General features: G+C 43.4%; 3 protein-coding genes across 9 annotated transcripts in view; 1 reads left to right on the top strand and 2 right to left on the bottom strand.

The window, feature by feature from the left end:
- The window catches only part of TATDN1 (TatD DNase domain containing 1), a 51,414-nt gene extending 49,899 nt beyond the window's left edge, over window positions 1-1,515 (bottom strand). Inside the window, exon 1 of one of the 2 annotated variants that reach the window (XM_074265941.1) lies at window positions 1,139-1,515. Coding sequence is in view for 1 of the 2 variants with exons in the window: in XM_074265915.1 (XP_074122016.1) it covers window positions 1,139-1,160 (22 nt within the window). In the remaining variant the exon portion in view is untranslated. The remainder of the gene's footprint in view (window positions 1-1,138) is intronic. The other variant, XM_074265915.1, reaches the window with a different exon arrangement.
- Window positions 1,283-6,560, top strand: NDUFB9 (NADH:ubiquinone oxidoreductase subunit B9). The gene is made up of 4 exons (XM_074265964.1): window positions 1,283-1,424; window positions 2,962-3,154; window positions 3,981-4,094; window positions 6,338-6,560. Exons 1-4 carry the CDS (start codon window positions 1,324-1,326, stop codon window positions 6,470-6,472), a joined length of 543 nt encoding a protein of 180 aa, XP_074122065.1. The 5' UTR covers window positions 1,283-1,323; the 3' UTR covers window positions 6,473-6,560.
- Window positions 6,561-9,476: 2,916 nt separating this feature from the next.
- The window catches only part of MTSS1 (MTSS I-BAR domain containing 1), a 219,972-nt gene continuing 213,076 nt past the window's right edge, over window positions 9,477-16,372 (bottom strand). Inside the window, exons 11-15 of one of the 6 annotated variants that reach the window (XM_074265847.1) lie at window positions 15,643-15,762; window positions 14,549-14,743; window positions 13,013-13,177; window positions 12,308-12,470; window positions 9,477-10,750 (exon numbers count right to left, since the gene is read on the bottom strand). In XM_074265847.1, the coding sequence (XP_074121948.1) occupies window positions 10,047-10,750; window positions 12,308-12,470; window positions 13,013-13,177; window positions 14,549-14,743; window positions 15,643-15,762 (1,347 nt within the window). In that variant the 3' untranslated portion in view covers window positions 9,477-10,046. The remainder of the gene's footprint in view (window positions 10,751-12,307; window positions 12,471-13,012; window positions 13,178-14,548; window positions 14,744-15,642; window positions 15,763-16,372) is intronic. The other 5 variants (XM_074265864.1, XM_074265871.1, XM_074265856.1 and 2 more) reach the window with 5 other exon arrangements.

Below are 16,372 nucleotides of genomic sequence, written 5' to 3'. Positions count from 1 at the left end.
GCCTTTTTTTTTTTTTTTAAATTCTGGAGACAACAGGGGACCACTGACATTTTTTGTACAAGGGAATGACAAAGTGTGAAGTTTATCTGCTTTAGCACATTTATTTTGACAACTATATAGAGGATGGATAAAAGGGAAAACCAGAAGCAGTAAGACCCATGAGGGAACTATTATTAAAAAAAAAAAAAAATTCAGGCGAGAAGGGACTGGGGCCTGAATTAGGTCGGTGGTCCCGCGAAGGCAGGCTCCCCCGAGCACCTAGGACACAACAGAATCTTAGTAGACGTAACCTCTAGTTTTTGGCTTTCTTCCCAGCACTTCACAAAGCATTTTATTGGCTAAGGAGCTTATCATAAAATGCAGCAGGGGTCCCTTTAATTGTTTTCTCTTCAATCTCCTCGAGGCTCACCGGAGTCTCGCGCGATCCTAAGTCCCCGGAAAACTGCAGGTGGGGTGCCGGAGGCTTCTTAGCGCACGCGCAGAACTTGTCCCGCTCTCTCCCTATCACACTTTAAACTCTCTGCTGCAGCAGCTCCTGAGTTCCGGGACACAGCGCGAGGCGATCAGTGAACAGACATCTAATGAATGCCGACTGTGCTCCAAGCACAGTACGAAGTGCTAGGGGACCGAAAAAAGGGACAAAAGCAGTCCCAGCCCTCTGGGAGCTCCCAGTCTAATGACAGACAATTAGCCCCGACCAAGTATACGCGAAGACAGTCAGAACAGCAACTAGGCGGGCACTAGGGGGCGCAGTGGACAAATCGGAGTGACTGGGGAAGGCACTTCACCGTTTGCCTCAGTTTCCTCCTTTGCAAAATGAGCTGGAGAAGGAAATGGCACACTACTCCAGTAAATGGGGTCACAGAATCGGACACGACTAAAACGACTCAGCAATAACAGCAGGGAGATAGTTTTAGAAGGAAGGCACAGGTAACCCGGGATGACCTCGGGTCAAGAATTCAGAGTTCAGCCCCGCCCATCTGACCTCCCTTGCTCCACCCCGCCCCCCACGCCCCGTCTGCACTAGAGAACGGGGAGAAGCGAGCGTTCCTTGCGAACGGAGGCCAGAGATAAGAGTTCGAACAGTGGCGTGCAGAGCCATTGGCCGGCCCGAAGAGGGCAAAGGGACCCTTCTTACCGATGAATGGGAAGCGAGTCATGGTGGTAACTTCAATTCTGCTTAGACGGAAGCGGAAGTAGCCGGGACCTGGGATGTGGGGTTATGAGAGGCGAGCAATGGAGACCGGAGTCAGGAGGCGGTGACTTCCGATTTCCCGAAAAACCCCGCGGCCAGCGACGAGGCTGAAGGTGAAGCCGGGCGATATGGCGTTGTCCGCCCCGGGTGCCTTTCTGACCCACCGGCAAAAGGTGCTGCGGCTCTACAAGCGGGCGCTTCGCCACCTGGAGTCCTGGATAATCTACAGGTGAGGATCGGACGGGGGGAAGAGGGGAGGGACGGAAAAGCGGCCGTCAGCACCCTCAGGGGCAGGCCCACTGCCCACCAGTGACCTGCCCGAGAGGACCAAGCGTAGTGAGGATCAGCCCTCTGTGACCCAGAGGCAGGCTTGTTGACTGACTGACTGACCTCCGCCCTCCCCGTCCTCATCTCCTGTCTCCCATTCCCTCCAGTTTTCCCTCCGCAGTTTTCATCTCCGCTCCCCAGCCCCGCCCCCACCTCCGGTAGCCCATCCTCTTTGCTGCGAGTTCTTAACCTGGCTGTTCGTGGACAACTTCCAGGCCGTCTGCGAACTTAGATGGGGAGACAAATTCATCGTTATTTTCACTAAATCTATGGTTTCCTGTCTCATTCTATGCGTATTATTTCATAGTTTAAAAAAAATTCTGAAAAGGGCTCCATAGACTTCACCAATGCACCTCAAAGTTCAAAACCTCTGCCCTTTAACGTAGACCTGAAATGGGACCCAGGGAATAGGCCTCCCGAGACCACCAGGCTTTAGGAAGTAGTTACCGGAGGGGACGTCCAAAGAGATAAACGTTCCAGGCTGCCTGGGCACTAACCCCTCCCCCACTTACACTCTCTAGAGATCTCCCCAAATTAAAATAACACTCCACGGAAATGTCATCGAGCCCAACAATTTCATACATTGGCGCTGACCGCAGATGCCTGGCTTGTGCTTCATTGTAACCTGTCACTCCTCTGGATTCCGGATTGGGCTTTGCACCCATCAGTTCTTAAGTCTTTCAGAGTTGATTTTCATCACCATGTTATTAGAGATAAGATTCTCGTTTCACTGCATAGATTCATAAAAGTCCGTCCATGTTTCTCTGAAACTAAGAGCTCTTTTGTCATTTCCTAATTTGCAGTCAGATTCCATTATATTTATGCAACAATTTAGCCATTGCCCAATGGAGGGGCTATAACAAAAAGATCTATTTTAAATACTTTGATACATACACGTCTTACCTCTCTTGATCTTTGGTGTGTGTAGACATAGCAGTAGTAGTACATTTCTGTCCTCAGTGCCTTATTTTCTCACAGCCACTCTAACGGTTGTCTCTTTGTTATCTTTGCCAGATCGAAGGGTATAGTTAGAACCTCAGCATTATCTCAATTTGCATTTTTCTCCTGGTGATTTGGAGTACTTTTTCATGTCTGTTGATAGCTTGGATTTCTTCCTTTGAGAACTGCCTGTTCACATCCTTTAACTTATCGGGGAATAGCTTTTGTTCTTTTATATTTGAAACAATTCTAGCTAATTTCAGATCTTAAATATTTTTTCAGAGGAACTTGTTTAAAAAAATTTTTTCCCCCCAATTTCCTTCTTCATGACAAATAGCTGGTGCTGTGTTCTGGCTGCCAGGTCAGCTATTTTGTTAGGATGGGGTGTCATAGGACATGTGCCAGTGTTTAAGGGTTTATGGAAATGTCTATACCTTAAAGACTTTCGCATCCAATTTAAGAAATATGTTTTTATAGATGTCAATCTTTATACTTTGCAGGGATGACTATCGATTTAAGGCTTGCTTACTGAGAGCTCAGTTTGAAAAACATAAAAATGAAACCGATATGGTAAAAGCCACCAAACTGCTTATGCAGGGTGAGGAAGAATTTTGGGCTACTCAGCATCCTCAACCATATATCTTCCCTGATTCTCCAGGAGGTACTTCCTTTGAAAGATATGAGTGTTACAAGGTAAGTCAGAACTCCTGACATAAGTCTTCCCTCTGTACTTCCTAATCAGATGTCAGGAGGAGGAAGCATTTGTTTTATAAATGTTTTTACTTTTAAAAAAAATTAATTCCTCTCATTTCCTCCTCATCTGGGAAAGAAAAATAATTATCTCTTCCACATCAGAGAAGTTATAGTGCAGCACCCCCATGATCTGAAAAATTTGGATGAAACTTTTTCCCCCTTCAAAACAGACAGGATGTCTGAATTTTTTTTCTTTTAAGGAGTTTGTACTTTATTATAAAGTTTGGATTGATATTAGAAAAGATATTATACAAGAGCCAAACTCTTGAAGTTAATTTATATATCTAGAGTTACTAGCAAAGAAAATTATTAGCATTTATAAAATCTTACTACCCAAATATAGGCGTTTTGGAAAATAGAAGGTAGGAGATGAAGTGATATTTATTCTATTTGACTTAAAGCTATTTTCTAGCTCTTGTACCTAATAACTGTACACTCGGACATCCTCATTTGTCTGTGGTATTGTTTCACCTTTGCATCTGGATGTAATTTTACCCATGGTACTGAGTTAATTATAAGAAATGCTTAATAGCTTCCTAGCTCCAGTGTCACAGAATCATGGAGTTTTAGATTTGGAAGGGACCTTGGTAGCTTTTTAGTCCAACCCCTATCTAAAAGGAGTTCATGCTATAATCTACTGACAGTGGCCACATACCTCACCTCTGCTCAGAAGTCTCCAGGGAGGCCACCCCTGCCCCTGCACTCAGCCTTGCCTTCATTATCCATTGTCGCATTTCAGAACTTGTGACAGCTATCCTTCTGACAGGTCCCCGAGTGGTGCTTAGACTACTGGCACCCCTCTGAGAAGGCCATGTACCCAGATTACTTTGCCAAGAGGGAGAAATGGAAGAAACTGCGCTTGGAGAGTTGGGACCGTGAGGTAAGTGGTCATGTCTCCTAGGGAAGGAGATGTATGGCTCCTATGTGGCTTGCAGGAGTCAACTGCAAGGGCTCTCAGGAAACAGTTAAAATAGACACTTCTACTCAAAGGTATTGGGGCAAACATAAGAGCATAGATTAAAGCCTGGAAAGGACCAAAGTTTACTCCCTTTTATGCATATAATCAATGATTGTACATAATTAATTGTATATAATCAATGATTGTACATAAGCCATCTAGTTTATTGCCTTATTGCACCTAAGACTTTGAAGAGATTGGCCAAAAGACTTGCCTGGCATTACACAGGTAGGAAGATGGGACTCCAGGCAGGATTTAAATCAGGATTGCTAACTACAAACCAGCCTTATTCCCAGTTGGACTTTGTGAAGTCACTAATCACATTTAAGACAGTGCCAGGTTCACAGAGATTCTTTAATCTTATAATCTGCATATAACCAGTGAGTTATTTCAACCTGGGGGGACCTGCAAAACATAGTATCGTGAATATGGAGGGGCAATAGTTGCTACTTTTAGTTCACTTTTTTAAGAGAAGGAAATTGAGGCACCCAGGAGGGGAAATGATATCTCCCCATCAGCAAATAGCAGGAATCACAGGCAGGATGTAACACATTAAGGTCTCAGGCTGTAGAGCCTACTTTCCTTCCAGCCTCCTCAGAGAGCTGGTCTGGGAGTGAAGGAGCTGTATCTTTTCTTGCTGTGACATCCCTGCAGCAACTCTTCCTGTGGTCATCCTAACTGGGCCTGCCAATATCATGCTCATTGCTCTCTCCAGCCACTCCATTTGGCCTCCCAGCTGAACTATTTGGCTGGGGGATAGTTTTAAAAGAGGCAGAGGACTTGAGGAAAGGAAGCAGAGGCCTGTTTTCAGAATGAGGGAGCCTAGAAGTTAATTTTGCTCTTAGTGTGCATGAAGTGACATTGTCTAGGACAAGGGAGGTGACTACTACTGTGTCACGCCCCAGAGTGGTGTGTTTCATGCCAGGTGCTACATTTCAGGAAAGACATTAACAAGTTGGCGTGTATTAAAAGGAGAGGGACCAGAATTGAACTGGCTAGAGCTCTTGCCATGGAGATATTTAGGAAGATTAAAGATACTAATTCTGGAGAAGAGCTAGTATTTGAAGGGCTAGGCTAGCCACCTAGCTCTTGACTATATCTTGCATCTCTGACAGATGCTACTAAATTTTAAATCTAATTGAACTAGGAAAAGTGGATATAAGTTGTAGAGTTCAAGATTTCATTTGTGTGAAAAAAGATAGGGTTTTGTGGGATTTGCCTCAACATTTATTAATCTGGAAGAAAAATAATTGATTCATTTGCCTCCTCGTCTTTGCATATGACGGGTTTGGGCTAAGTGATATGGAGCAATTTATTTGAAATAAACTTGTGGCGATAATTTCAGTAGACCAAAATGAATTGGGCCTCTTAGAAGAGTTTATATGGGAAATGGATCTTTAATGACACCACAGCTCAGGCTTGTTACTTGGTGGCAATCTTAGGGTCCTCTTGAACCATGTTGGTACTTAAAGATAAGAGCCCAAGGCATCCCCACAATTTTATACTCATACTACATCTGTCTATTACAAGACTCAGACATCAAGGGAAAACAATATGGCTAGTTGGTGTTTAGGCATCTACATTAAACTGTTGCCAAACATTTTACTTTCTAGTGCTCAGTTAGGAGGTTGGTGGCAAAGTGGATAAAGTACTAGATCTGCAGTTGGGAGGAGCTGAATTCAACTTAAACCTCAGACTTGTTTTAGCTGAGATGATATCCTGGGCAAATCACAACTTCTGTCTTCATTTCTTCATCTGTAAAATGGAGATAATTCTATCTACCTCCCAGAGTGATTATGCAATATTTAAAAAAACATTTTATAAACCTTAAAATGCTTTACAAAAACTGCTATCATTAGGATTATGTTGTCTGAATTTTATCTGAATCAAATTGGGCATCAAGTATCTCAGCACTGCTACTTATTTGGGAAAATGCTTGTTAAAAAAACAACTTAATTGAATGCATAAAATTCTTGCTATGGGTACAAAACAAAAAATAAGGGAGTAAAGAATGACTAGTTCTACTTCCAAATGTTAAAAATAGGGTAATTTTATTTTGTGAAATGCTCTTGCTCTCTTTTCATATTGATGTGGTATCATTAGTTTTGAGACAATCAAATTCACTTAATTGTTCTTAACATAGTTTCCCCTCATTTACTGTACAGGTTCAGCAATTGAAGGAGGAAACTCCCCCTGATGGTCCTAAGACTGAAGCTCTGCCCCCAGCCCGAAAGGAGGGTCATTTGCCACCACTGTGGTGGCATATTGTCACTAGGCCCCGAGAACGCCCCACAGAGTAACATAAACACACATATTAAACTTTCAAGTGTGTATTTTGGGTATGTAGATACACAGACTTGATGTAATAAAGTTATTAAACGAACATTATCAACAATTGCCTTTTCTTTATGTGGGAAAAATTTCCTTTGAGGCTTGAATTGGAGACTAATTTTTTATTGGTTTTTTTTTTTTTTTTGCAATGAAGGTTTGGTGTAGGAGTAGATATGAAAATCAAAGAACTGAAGCTAGGAAAAGATTTGCTTTCTAGACTTAAATTTGGAAAGCTGAAATATCCTTATCTATAAAAATGAGATAGCGATGTTGTGGATAAATGAAAAGTGTTGACCTATGTCAAGGGACAGGTCAATTCTCTGAGAGCCTCCACATCTGTGGATCATAACATCTGAAGGAGTTGCAAGGCAGCTTTTGGTGACACAGGGGTTGCTTGTGTATTGAGAAAGATAAATCGGAGGCAGAGAGAAGAGGAAAGGGGTCAGACAATGCAATGGCCTCTCAGTAGGGAGGTCAGAGAATAGCAACTGTCTCTTAGTCTCCTTATATCCTTTTACCAGGAGATCAATTCTGGGTTGGATCTCCAGCAGCCACTGTCAGGTGGCTTCCGTGTATTCCAACAGACCTACTCATAGTAAAATATGCTTTGAGTTCTCCCAATTGAAATAGTTTTGTGCTGGGATTAGGACCTTGTAAAATGTGTGGTTATGTGGTTATTCTTCCTTTAGTAACAGTTCTTTTTGCAAAGCTAATTGGCTGAATTCAGTTACCTTCTTGGCTGTCTGGAAGTCTATGGATCCTTTCTCAGAATTTTAAACTAATTTTTAGGAAATGCAAATTTTAAACGTTAGTGAACATTGTTTTTCCTCCAGTGTCTTTAAGCTCCTAGACACCCAGAAGTCTGTGTTCTAGGTTCAGAATCCCTACTTAAAATGTTCAAGCTTAAAATCAGCTTTGTTTGACTTTGTGCCTTAACTGCTCATAAATAAGTCTTTGAAAGGATCACTTGTTCAAGTTTCCTCAAAGAATTAGTGTAAGTTACCATTGTACTCACAAACAACATTCAATTAACTTATTTTTTGTTGTTGTTTTATAACGTCAAAGCTTTATTTTTTTCATGCAAAAATATTTCTGCGTTAGCCATATTCCAAAAGAAAGGAAAAAAAAAATTCAGCCAACTTTTCAAATAAGGATCTGAAAGGATTAAAAGATCAAACCCTTCAGGTTTATATAAGTATAGCGATCTACATTTTTTTTGTTTTTTTGCAGTCCTCTAAAATCAGTTTTGACCAATGACTTGAACAAATATGAGGGTTTGAATAAAATGAAATACAGTATTTTTCTAGCCATTCTTTATTTATAATGTATTCTGAAGCATTTGTTACAATGGAAAAGAGTGACACAATACAGCAACTGTTCATTTATATCAGTTGAAAACAAAAAACTGCACAGGGAGAGGTCAACTCTCAGTACAAACTAGCAACTAAACAACAATAATTTATACATTAGAAACATTTTTTTTTTAATTTTTAGCTGTGACACTGCTTTTACAATATGCAAAAACACAAAACAGTAGAACTATCCAAAGTGTTTTGTCACATTCTTTCTACGTTGAATTTGGCAACATTTTATATTAACTTTTTCAGATTATACTAACGTTTAAGAACTAAACAAGTGAAAAGCTGTACTCCAGTACAGTTACATCCATTTCATTTCCAAGGTTTAAAATACCACTTTACTATATTCATTCTCTTGCAATGGTTTTTGCTTCAGCAAAACCTATCAAGCATCATATGCACAATGCATCAGCTACTTTTATTCAATCAAGATTGGTGGGCTAAAACCACAGGCACTACTGTTGATTATATTCTGTAATAAGGAGCTTGTTTTTCAAAGAAAGTAAAGTTTAAATAGTTTCTAATAAACATGCCTTTGCTTGAAGCCATAACATAAAAGTGTCAGAAGCAATCACAGCAGTGTAAAGTGTTATTATAGAATAGTGACTGTACAAATACATTAAGTCTCACATCCAATGCAGTAATGTATTAAAGCATATGATCATGTAGTCAGATATTGAAGCCAACAAAAGCTGCAGCGTTTGGGTGGAAACCAGCAGCCCCCTTTGAGAACTTCATTTGGTGAACTGTTAACGGTCTCAAGTGTGCAACTTGAATAACTGACAAGCCTCTTCTGCTTCTGACCCACACTAACCCCCACCCCTGTGACCCCCTGAATTCTGCATATCTTGCTGGCTTTAAAAGATAGTTATTACAGCAAATTGGTTCACTTGAAAAAGAAAACAAAATTCAAAAAAGTCCTTTTTTAATTGAGAAAGAATTATTCCAAAAAAATCACCCAGAATACAAAAAAAGACAGTGTAGTGGTCAGACTCCCAGTGGCAATGCATCTTCTTTCCTTTTCAGTGTTTAATATGAAGCCAATTCACTGTCTAAGAAAAACAAGCCCCCTGAAACAGAACACACCCTTTTCCAAGTTGCTAAACTCCAAGCTGGTTACCCTTACTAAATCCACTCAAGTATTCTCAAAATATTTGGGCTTCTCAATGTACCCAGCCTGCTGGGCACTTGTAAATAAAAGGCATTTGATACTCTACCTAAGAACTCCCTGCTATCATTTTTAAATGCTTTCACATGTTAAAAACTGCTTTACTGTAACTTTTGGATGTATTTGGACTCAATGAAAGCATGAGCACGACCAAAGAGAAACTGAGTAAATCAATCTAAGTATACTATTGAAGCAGCATGCATATGACTAGGAGTGGTTGCTGTGTGGGGTGTCAAGAGGAAACATGGGGGGAAAAAAGAACATGGGGAATGAGTGAAGTCCCTATACACCCTACCTAAACAAACACTGCAATCCAGTATGACTTCGGATGCATTCACCATGAAGCTAACAGTAATTCAACCAACTAAGCTACTCTTAGGGAACAGCATCTGCTATGTTAATGGTGTTTCCCACCCTACCTCCCCCCCTCAACCCAACACAGTCTTATCATTTCCAGCTTTTATTTCATCCATTATATTGCTTTTCATCCAGTTACTCCTGCTTTCCACACAAAAACATATTTAAATGAGGACATGTTCATTACCCATTTTATTTGTACATTAAAATAAGTCCAATTTATTGAAACCACACTATCACAATGCATCTACAAAAGCTTGCAAAAAAGCCAATTATTAATCCCTTTGCTGAAGTTTGCTACTTTATGAGATTTCCCACTCCCGCCCCCCTCCCCAGTTATGCATTTAAAATTTTATAAAGGCTTATAAAAAAGTTATGGGATTTGGCACCTTCAGAAAAATTAAAAGGGAAACTTAAGAACAAAATATGCAGAAAGTTGTTGATATTTACAAATTAAAACAATAAAGATTATGATGGTTACTTATCTTGTATTTTTAATTCTCTGTTTTATGATATATAGTATTTTCAAAACAATGCTCTAATTTTGGATTTCCTACAAAATCTTTTGATTATAGTTTGGAATGAATCAAAACAAATTTAAGGTTTTAATAAACAGTTCATTTTCCATTCATTATAACCCTGGCAGTATTCTTAGAAACCTTAGGATAAACGAGGGGCCGATCGGTCATTTGTCAGTGTCTTCTTCAGTTTGACCCCGCGCCGAATGGCGTTCAGCATATCTTCACCTTGCAGGCTGTCCCCAGGGCTCAGGTCTCCGGGGTTGCTGCACTCTGGGGTCTGGCCAGGGGAGCTAGTGGCACTTGAGTGATCCCCTTCTGTTTCTTCTTCTTCTGTTTCTGGAGCACTCTGTCTCTGCTCCTCTGCGACACTTGGCTTCAGGCCAGGCAGAGGGGGGTTGACAGAGGCCTGACCACTCCACATGGAGGCGGGCATGCTTATGCCACCCTGGGCACTCTCGCCCACAGAAGGTGACTCTGGGCTGTGCTCTCCGTGCCCCTCAGGCCCTCCCTGAGGACTTGGTAGCATACCTGGTAGGTCAGGGACAGTTGGGGTTTTGACAGGAATCACAGGAGTCTTGATGGGGATGGGTCCAGCCCCGATGGTTCCCCTTCGTACAGAAGGTTTAGTAGAAGGGGTCCGTCTGATGGTTGCTACACCAGGAGTAACTATCACAGGTCCTAGGGTAGTGGGGAGACCAGCAGTTGAAGCTGGGCGTTTGGCCTGAAACATCCTGCGATAGGACTGGCTAATGTCACTGTTTCTCGGAATGGTAGAGGATTTGTCAAATTCCTGCTGCTCTGTCTCCTGGTCACCACTTACAGAGAAATAATCATAATCTGAAACTGATTAAAGTGTTTGCATTAGGAACACCGAAGATGGTGACTTTCTCCAACTAAGGAGCCGATGGATGTAGAATTAGTGATTAACTGGCACCGTGACGGGAGTCTGGTGCAGCAGGGGAGGAATCCCGAGGCGGAGCATCCTCATCCCTGTTCTATCCCGGGGCTTGGGGGCGAGACTGGGGGACCCTTCTCTTCTCCACCTCACCCCTCATAAAACTGGCTAAAATCTGCAAACCTGTCATCACTCCTACGCATGCTAAGGAGCACCCAGACTAACACCCCATAAATCAAGCGGATCATAACTAGCAATTGTACAGAGCATTAAGATTTAGAGAGGGCTTTATCTATTGCTCTATCTATATAAATATAGATAGATAGATCATCTCATTTGAGCCTCACAACTTGAGTTGGCAGTGGAGAGCCTATCATTTCCATTTCGAGATGAGATCACTGGGGTTCACATGAAGTCATTTGTCCAGGATCACATCAGTTTAAGTGTCAGAATTTTCAGCCGGATCTCGCATTGGTTAGAAGAAGCCTCTTCAGGCCCAGAGCATCCCACAAAAAGCAATTCAGACTGTTCCTGTCCTCCCCTTAGACAGCTAGGTGGCGCCATAGTGCACAGAGCATCAGCCTGGCAAACCATGGGCCCAGAAACCCCAGTCAGGGTCACAAAGAATCAAACAGGACTGAAAAACAGCTTAAAAGCAACCCCCCACCCCACCATTCATCTCGGGCTGGAGAGAAAGGAGAGGCTGGCAGCCTTCTCGTTAAACGCAGCGTTGGCAGGGAACTCATGCCGCCACCATCAGATGCAGGGGCACAGGCTGGCCGGCTTAGGATTCTCCAGGCCGATCTAGGGGGTCCGGGATACTGCTGTCCCTGATGGGCACGGTGGCAACTTCCCTTTGCTCAGTAAAGGATGCTCTAGCTGAGGTTGAGGTCCAGACTTAAATTCAAGACCACCATGCAGCCCGGCAGTTAATAAGGACTGACGTCCGGACCTTGTAAATAGGGGCCTTCTGGCAATTTTAACTATCTCTCTAAGGATTTTTCCCGGCGATTAAAATTATTTCAAGGTTCAGCCGTGGGCTGGCAATTACTTTTCCTTTCATCTCAAATAAAAAGAATTCTGAGACTTCTAAATTCTGGGGTAGAAAGAGTAAAAGGGACCAGAAGAAGGGCCTTGAAAACTGGTTCGGTTTTTCTGCAGAGATGACATTTAACAAGGGAAATACCAGGGGATTGTGACCCTGCACGAGTCTCTTTCTGGGGACAAATGGAGATAATAATACCAGAAGTACCTACTTTACCCAGGGTGGTTGTGAGACTCAAATGAGATAATAAATGTAAAGAGCTCTAAAAATGTCAGTTATTTTTTATGTAAAATAGCCTGGAGAAGAGAGTCACAACAGCTTTCCTTAAGAGCTCATTTGGAGGAGTAATTAGACTCGGTTTCTTTGGCCTTGGAAGGCAGAATCAGAAACAGTGGGGAGAAGCTGAGGGGAGGTAAATTTAGGCCCTGAGGGCTGGGCCGCCCCAGCCTGCCTACCATACCTTGTGAAGGTATTGTGTCCTCCGAACAGCACGGGGTGGTGGTCTGGGTACTGTACCCGCTGGAGCACTGCAGGGAATCCCGGCTGCTCCTCTGGGGGTCCAGCTGCAAGCCCCGGGTGAGGGCCAGGGCGAGCTCCTCACAAGCCTCCATCTCTTCTCCAGGCTGCAGGCAGGGGAGACACACACATACACACACACACGTACGCACACATACACACACACCATGGCAATGAAATCAAACTGCGGAGGTCAGGCAGGGCGCCTAGGCCCTCCCTCTGGGCCTAAAGCTCATATCCACCCTGGGAAGAGGTAGGGAAAGGAAATGTTCTTGTAGGGATTTCGGTGAGCTTTTCTAAGGAACTACAAACAAAATCCGAGATTCCAATCGCTGGATCTGAAGGAATGCTCGAATAATCATTCCAGAGACAAAAGCAAGGGGGCTTCCCTTTTCCCAAACAGGAGAATAGCCAGCCCATGGACTTCAGGAACCAGCCTCAAAAACATTAAACCAGGACAGAAGTCTATACCTGCAGCTGCCTCAGTGACCAGGTGCTAACTGTGGGACAGGAAGGAGCAAAAACATTCTTTGTGCCCTGGCCCCTGCTCTGAATGACAGGGCCATGAGGGTCTCCCAGGGCCGGGGAGGGGGGAACAGCTAACGGGTTACTCCTATGCTCAACATGTAACTGAAAATTAGAGCATCACCCTGGTGGCAGCTGAAACGGTCATACTCCGAGGCCTCTGAGCCTCCTCGGCAGGTGCAGCTGGAAGGCCAGGGGGTCCTCCGTTGGAGTCGGGCTCACGCTTTTCCTTGCGGCGCTGTAAGGTGTTTGCCACAGGCTGGTCGTATGGGCCTGGTTTAGCCCAGTCCTACGTAAAACAGATGCTGTAAGAAGCCGTTCACTGAGGAGCCACCCTAACCGCTTTATCTTATGGGGTCTACAGCCAAACCTCATGATACAGCCTCTTGGGGAAATGTCAACCACATCAAAGCAGCCCCCGAGGCACTCTTTGGAAGGTGGAAAACAGGACCTCACTGGCACACTGGAGAGAATTGGATTTGGAGCCAGGAAAGCCCTAGTTCAAAGCCCTAGTTCAAATCCAGCCTCAGACATTTTCTAGCTGTGTGATCCTGGGCAAGTTACTTAATCTTGTCTGCCCAATGAGTATTATATTTTACAGGAACATCTCCCTCCCAGGACTGAAGTGAGGATGACAGTAATATTTGTCAAAGGATTTCTGATAATATCCAAGTGCTATATAAATACCAAAGTTACTACCGCTGCTGTTGTTACTACTCCTACAATTACTCTTCCTCCTCTTCTATTACTGCTCCACCACTACTACTACCACTCCATCACCCGTCTCTCAAAGGCCTCCACCTAATTCCTTAGAACATGTTAAAACCCAATATTGCAAATCCAATAGTAATTTTCTCAAGGTTTTAACATTTAAGAACTTTTGGCCAGGTTTAGGCAGATATTCATAAATCCCAGAGCAACATTAGCAAAAGCTCTCTGATAATAGCTCTAAAACATCTGCCACTTAAGGAACAGGTGTGCACACTGTCTCCTACCCAGCTACACTGTCACACAGACAAGGTTACACATTCACGCCCTGGGCTTGCTAAGCTGTAGCTGAATTCTGTGGGCTCTGTTTCAAATGGTTAACCTTTTTGTAGCTCTCAGCAATAATTTGGGTTTTGTTTTGTCTTTTTTTACAAATGCACCAACCACTGTCCCTGTCTCATCATCAGTTTTCAGGAGGGAGTCTAGGATCTTAGATGAGAAAGGGTAGGAAAGTGAGCATGTGAGGCCTTCTGCAAGTACATCCAGAGAGCCAGGATGACGCACATGGCATTTCCTAAACCATAGAGTAGTCTTATCCTAAAGGATCTTGCAAGCGGAGTGTGATCTCTGAGCTATCTGGGGACAGGAGTGAATTCCCTGGGATTTCCCGGAGCTTCTCCACTGCTTTTACTCTGAGCTCCCTGGAACTCCATCGCGGTGATTAATCTTGGAAAGCCAAACAGCCCAGTCTAGCGCCGCTGGGGGGTCTATGTCTGAGCTTCGGCCCTGCTCCCCCCTGCACCAGACCCACAGACCCTTAACAGGGAGGATGTGTTTGGAAAACCACACGGAACATGAGAGGCGACTGCCACAGCTCGGAGAAGGGCAATCTCCTACTAGCAATGAGAGAATGAAGGGGAAGGAGAGGGGGAAGAGAGAGCGAGACACAAACCTTCCAACTAGGGATCTTAGATGACGGTAACATGCCCGGCCCAATGGTGTAATAATGAACGTAGTCTGGAAGGAGGGCAGAGGTCGCCCGAGGGCACAGACGGGAGGCAGGCAGGCAATGAGGATAAAGACCTGCGCCCACTGATGCTACATGGGACTCACTTGGTAAACTATAGTGATAAAACCCGTTAGACAACTGGAAACAAAACAAACAAACAAAAAAAACAAACAAAAGAGGGAAAAATTAATATAACAAGATGAATGTGGAAATACGAGATGGCATTGATGTATTCTAGGCAAGGGGGAGGGGAACCTGGATATTTAAAAAAAATAATGGAGATTTGCTGCTTTTGGACAATCAACGGATGAAGCAGAAAGGAAGCAGGGGAGAAGACAGACCCATGCTATCTGATCCCAAATAAGTATTGTCTGACTGGAGGACAATCTCTCTCCATCTTGATGATAATCTCATCAGTACGTCCATTAGTCAATAAAATATAATTCCAATGGAACGCTGATTTGGTCAGGTCATATACAATTTTAATCAATTTTAAATGGATAATTAGGTCTGTTCAATCCAACTAACTTTCCAAAGATGCATTATTTTTCACAGCAAATCTGAGACTGAAAAAATAAAAGTTTAACAGAAAATTAAATAGCACAAAAACATACAGCCGACATGTTTGAAATGATATGTTCAAACAAGGCTGTGATAAGGATGAACACCTGGGCTGTAGGCAGGGTGGGAGATGATGGGAGGCAAAGTCACTGAATTCTTGATGTTCTGAATTCAAATTCTCACACATAGCTCTTAATCCCAATCCCATTTCCCTTTTTCCTCCAAATATCAATCTTTTTTTTCATCCAAAAATGACTTCACTATCAGGTTTCTGTGAAAACCCAAGTTTCCGAGAGTGAACTTCTCTCTATAAGAAATATAGCAGCTGTGTTTGTTTGTTGCTAGTAGACCTGGATTTAATGCCCTTATTCATTTTCAGGGTTAACTTGGATTTTTCCGGGGAGATAGCTAGCAGAGGCAGGGAACGGGGGTGAGGCGGGGATGGCTGGTTAGTTCTCCATACAAATATTTTTCACCTTCTCTGTGGAAGCCCAAGCCCCCATGGTGGAGCCTGAGCTGACTGAGGTGGGGGAACTGCACTCGCTCACTGATTGGCAGGTCTCTGAAGCTTCGGAAGAGGCTGAGCTGGACGAATTCTGTAGCATTGTCAGCGCCACGGCAACACAGCGGGAAAGAAAACACGAGAATCCAAAATACAGACCCAAAACACACGCAGGAACAGGCCACAAGCCACCAAAAAGGGGTTTAAAAAGCACGCACAGACAGACAAGACAGACAGACACGTAAGTACACACAAGAAGAGAGGAAGGATGAAAGAAGCAGAGGATTAGGGATTTTTTTTCTTTACATCATTATACATGGCTTTTAAAGCTTTCTAGTCAGTCGCTTTGAAAAGGCAAGCAAGGAATAGCAAGTCTGAGTCCTACTGGCCTTTCTTGGACACACTTCCAGGCCCCATGTTGGATCTAACCAAAGGGGCAACATCCCTATGGAAGCTTCTCCAAGGGAATCAGGACCCTGGTCCTGGTAGGACCTACCTCTTTTACCCCCGGAAGCATTCTTACCTCTAGAAACCTGGCCAATAATTGGCTTTCTCTGCAGGGCGAGGTTAGCCAAACCAGCTAAGAGCTACCTAAGCCTAATTTTCTTTCTCTAGTATATTTTAAGGAGTAGCAACAAATGGATGATCCTGCAAGCCAATGTGCATGTGTACACTGACTTCTGGAGCTCTCTGTACTAGGGGAG

The sequence above is a fragment of the Sminthopsis crassicaudata genome, chromosome 1, assembly GCF_048593235.1.
Source record: "Sminthopsis crassicaudata isolate SCR6 chromosome 1, ASM4859323v1, whole genome shotgun sequence".
Lineage (NCBI taxonomy): Eukaryota > Metazoa > Chordata > Mammalia > Dasyuromorphia > Dasyuridae > Sminthopsis > Sminthopsis crassicaudata.
This window is presented reverse-complemented; position numbering and strand designations above follow the sequence as displayed.

Coding starts and splice junctions, on each gene's coding strand:
- NDUFB9 (XM_074265964.1), top strand. CDS start 1,324: ATGGCGTTGTCCGCCCCGGGTGCCTTTCTGACCCACCGGCAAAAGGTG. Junction 1,425..2,961: donor GAGTCCTGGATAATCTACAG/GTGAGGATCGGA, acceptor TATACTTTGCAG/GGATGACTATCGATTTAAGG. Junction 4,095..6,337: donor TGGAGAGTTGGGACCGTGAG/GTAAGTGGTCAT, acceptor TTTACTGTACAG/GTTCAGCAATTGAAGGAGGA.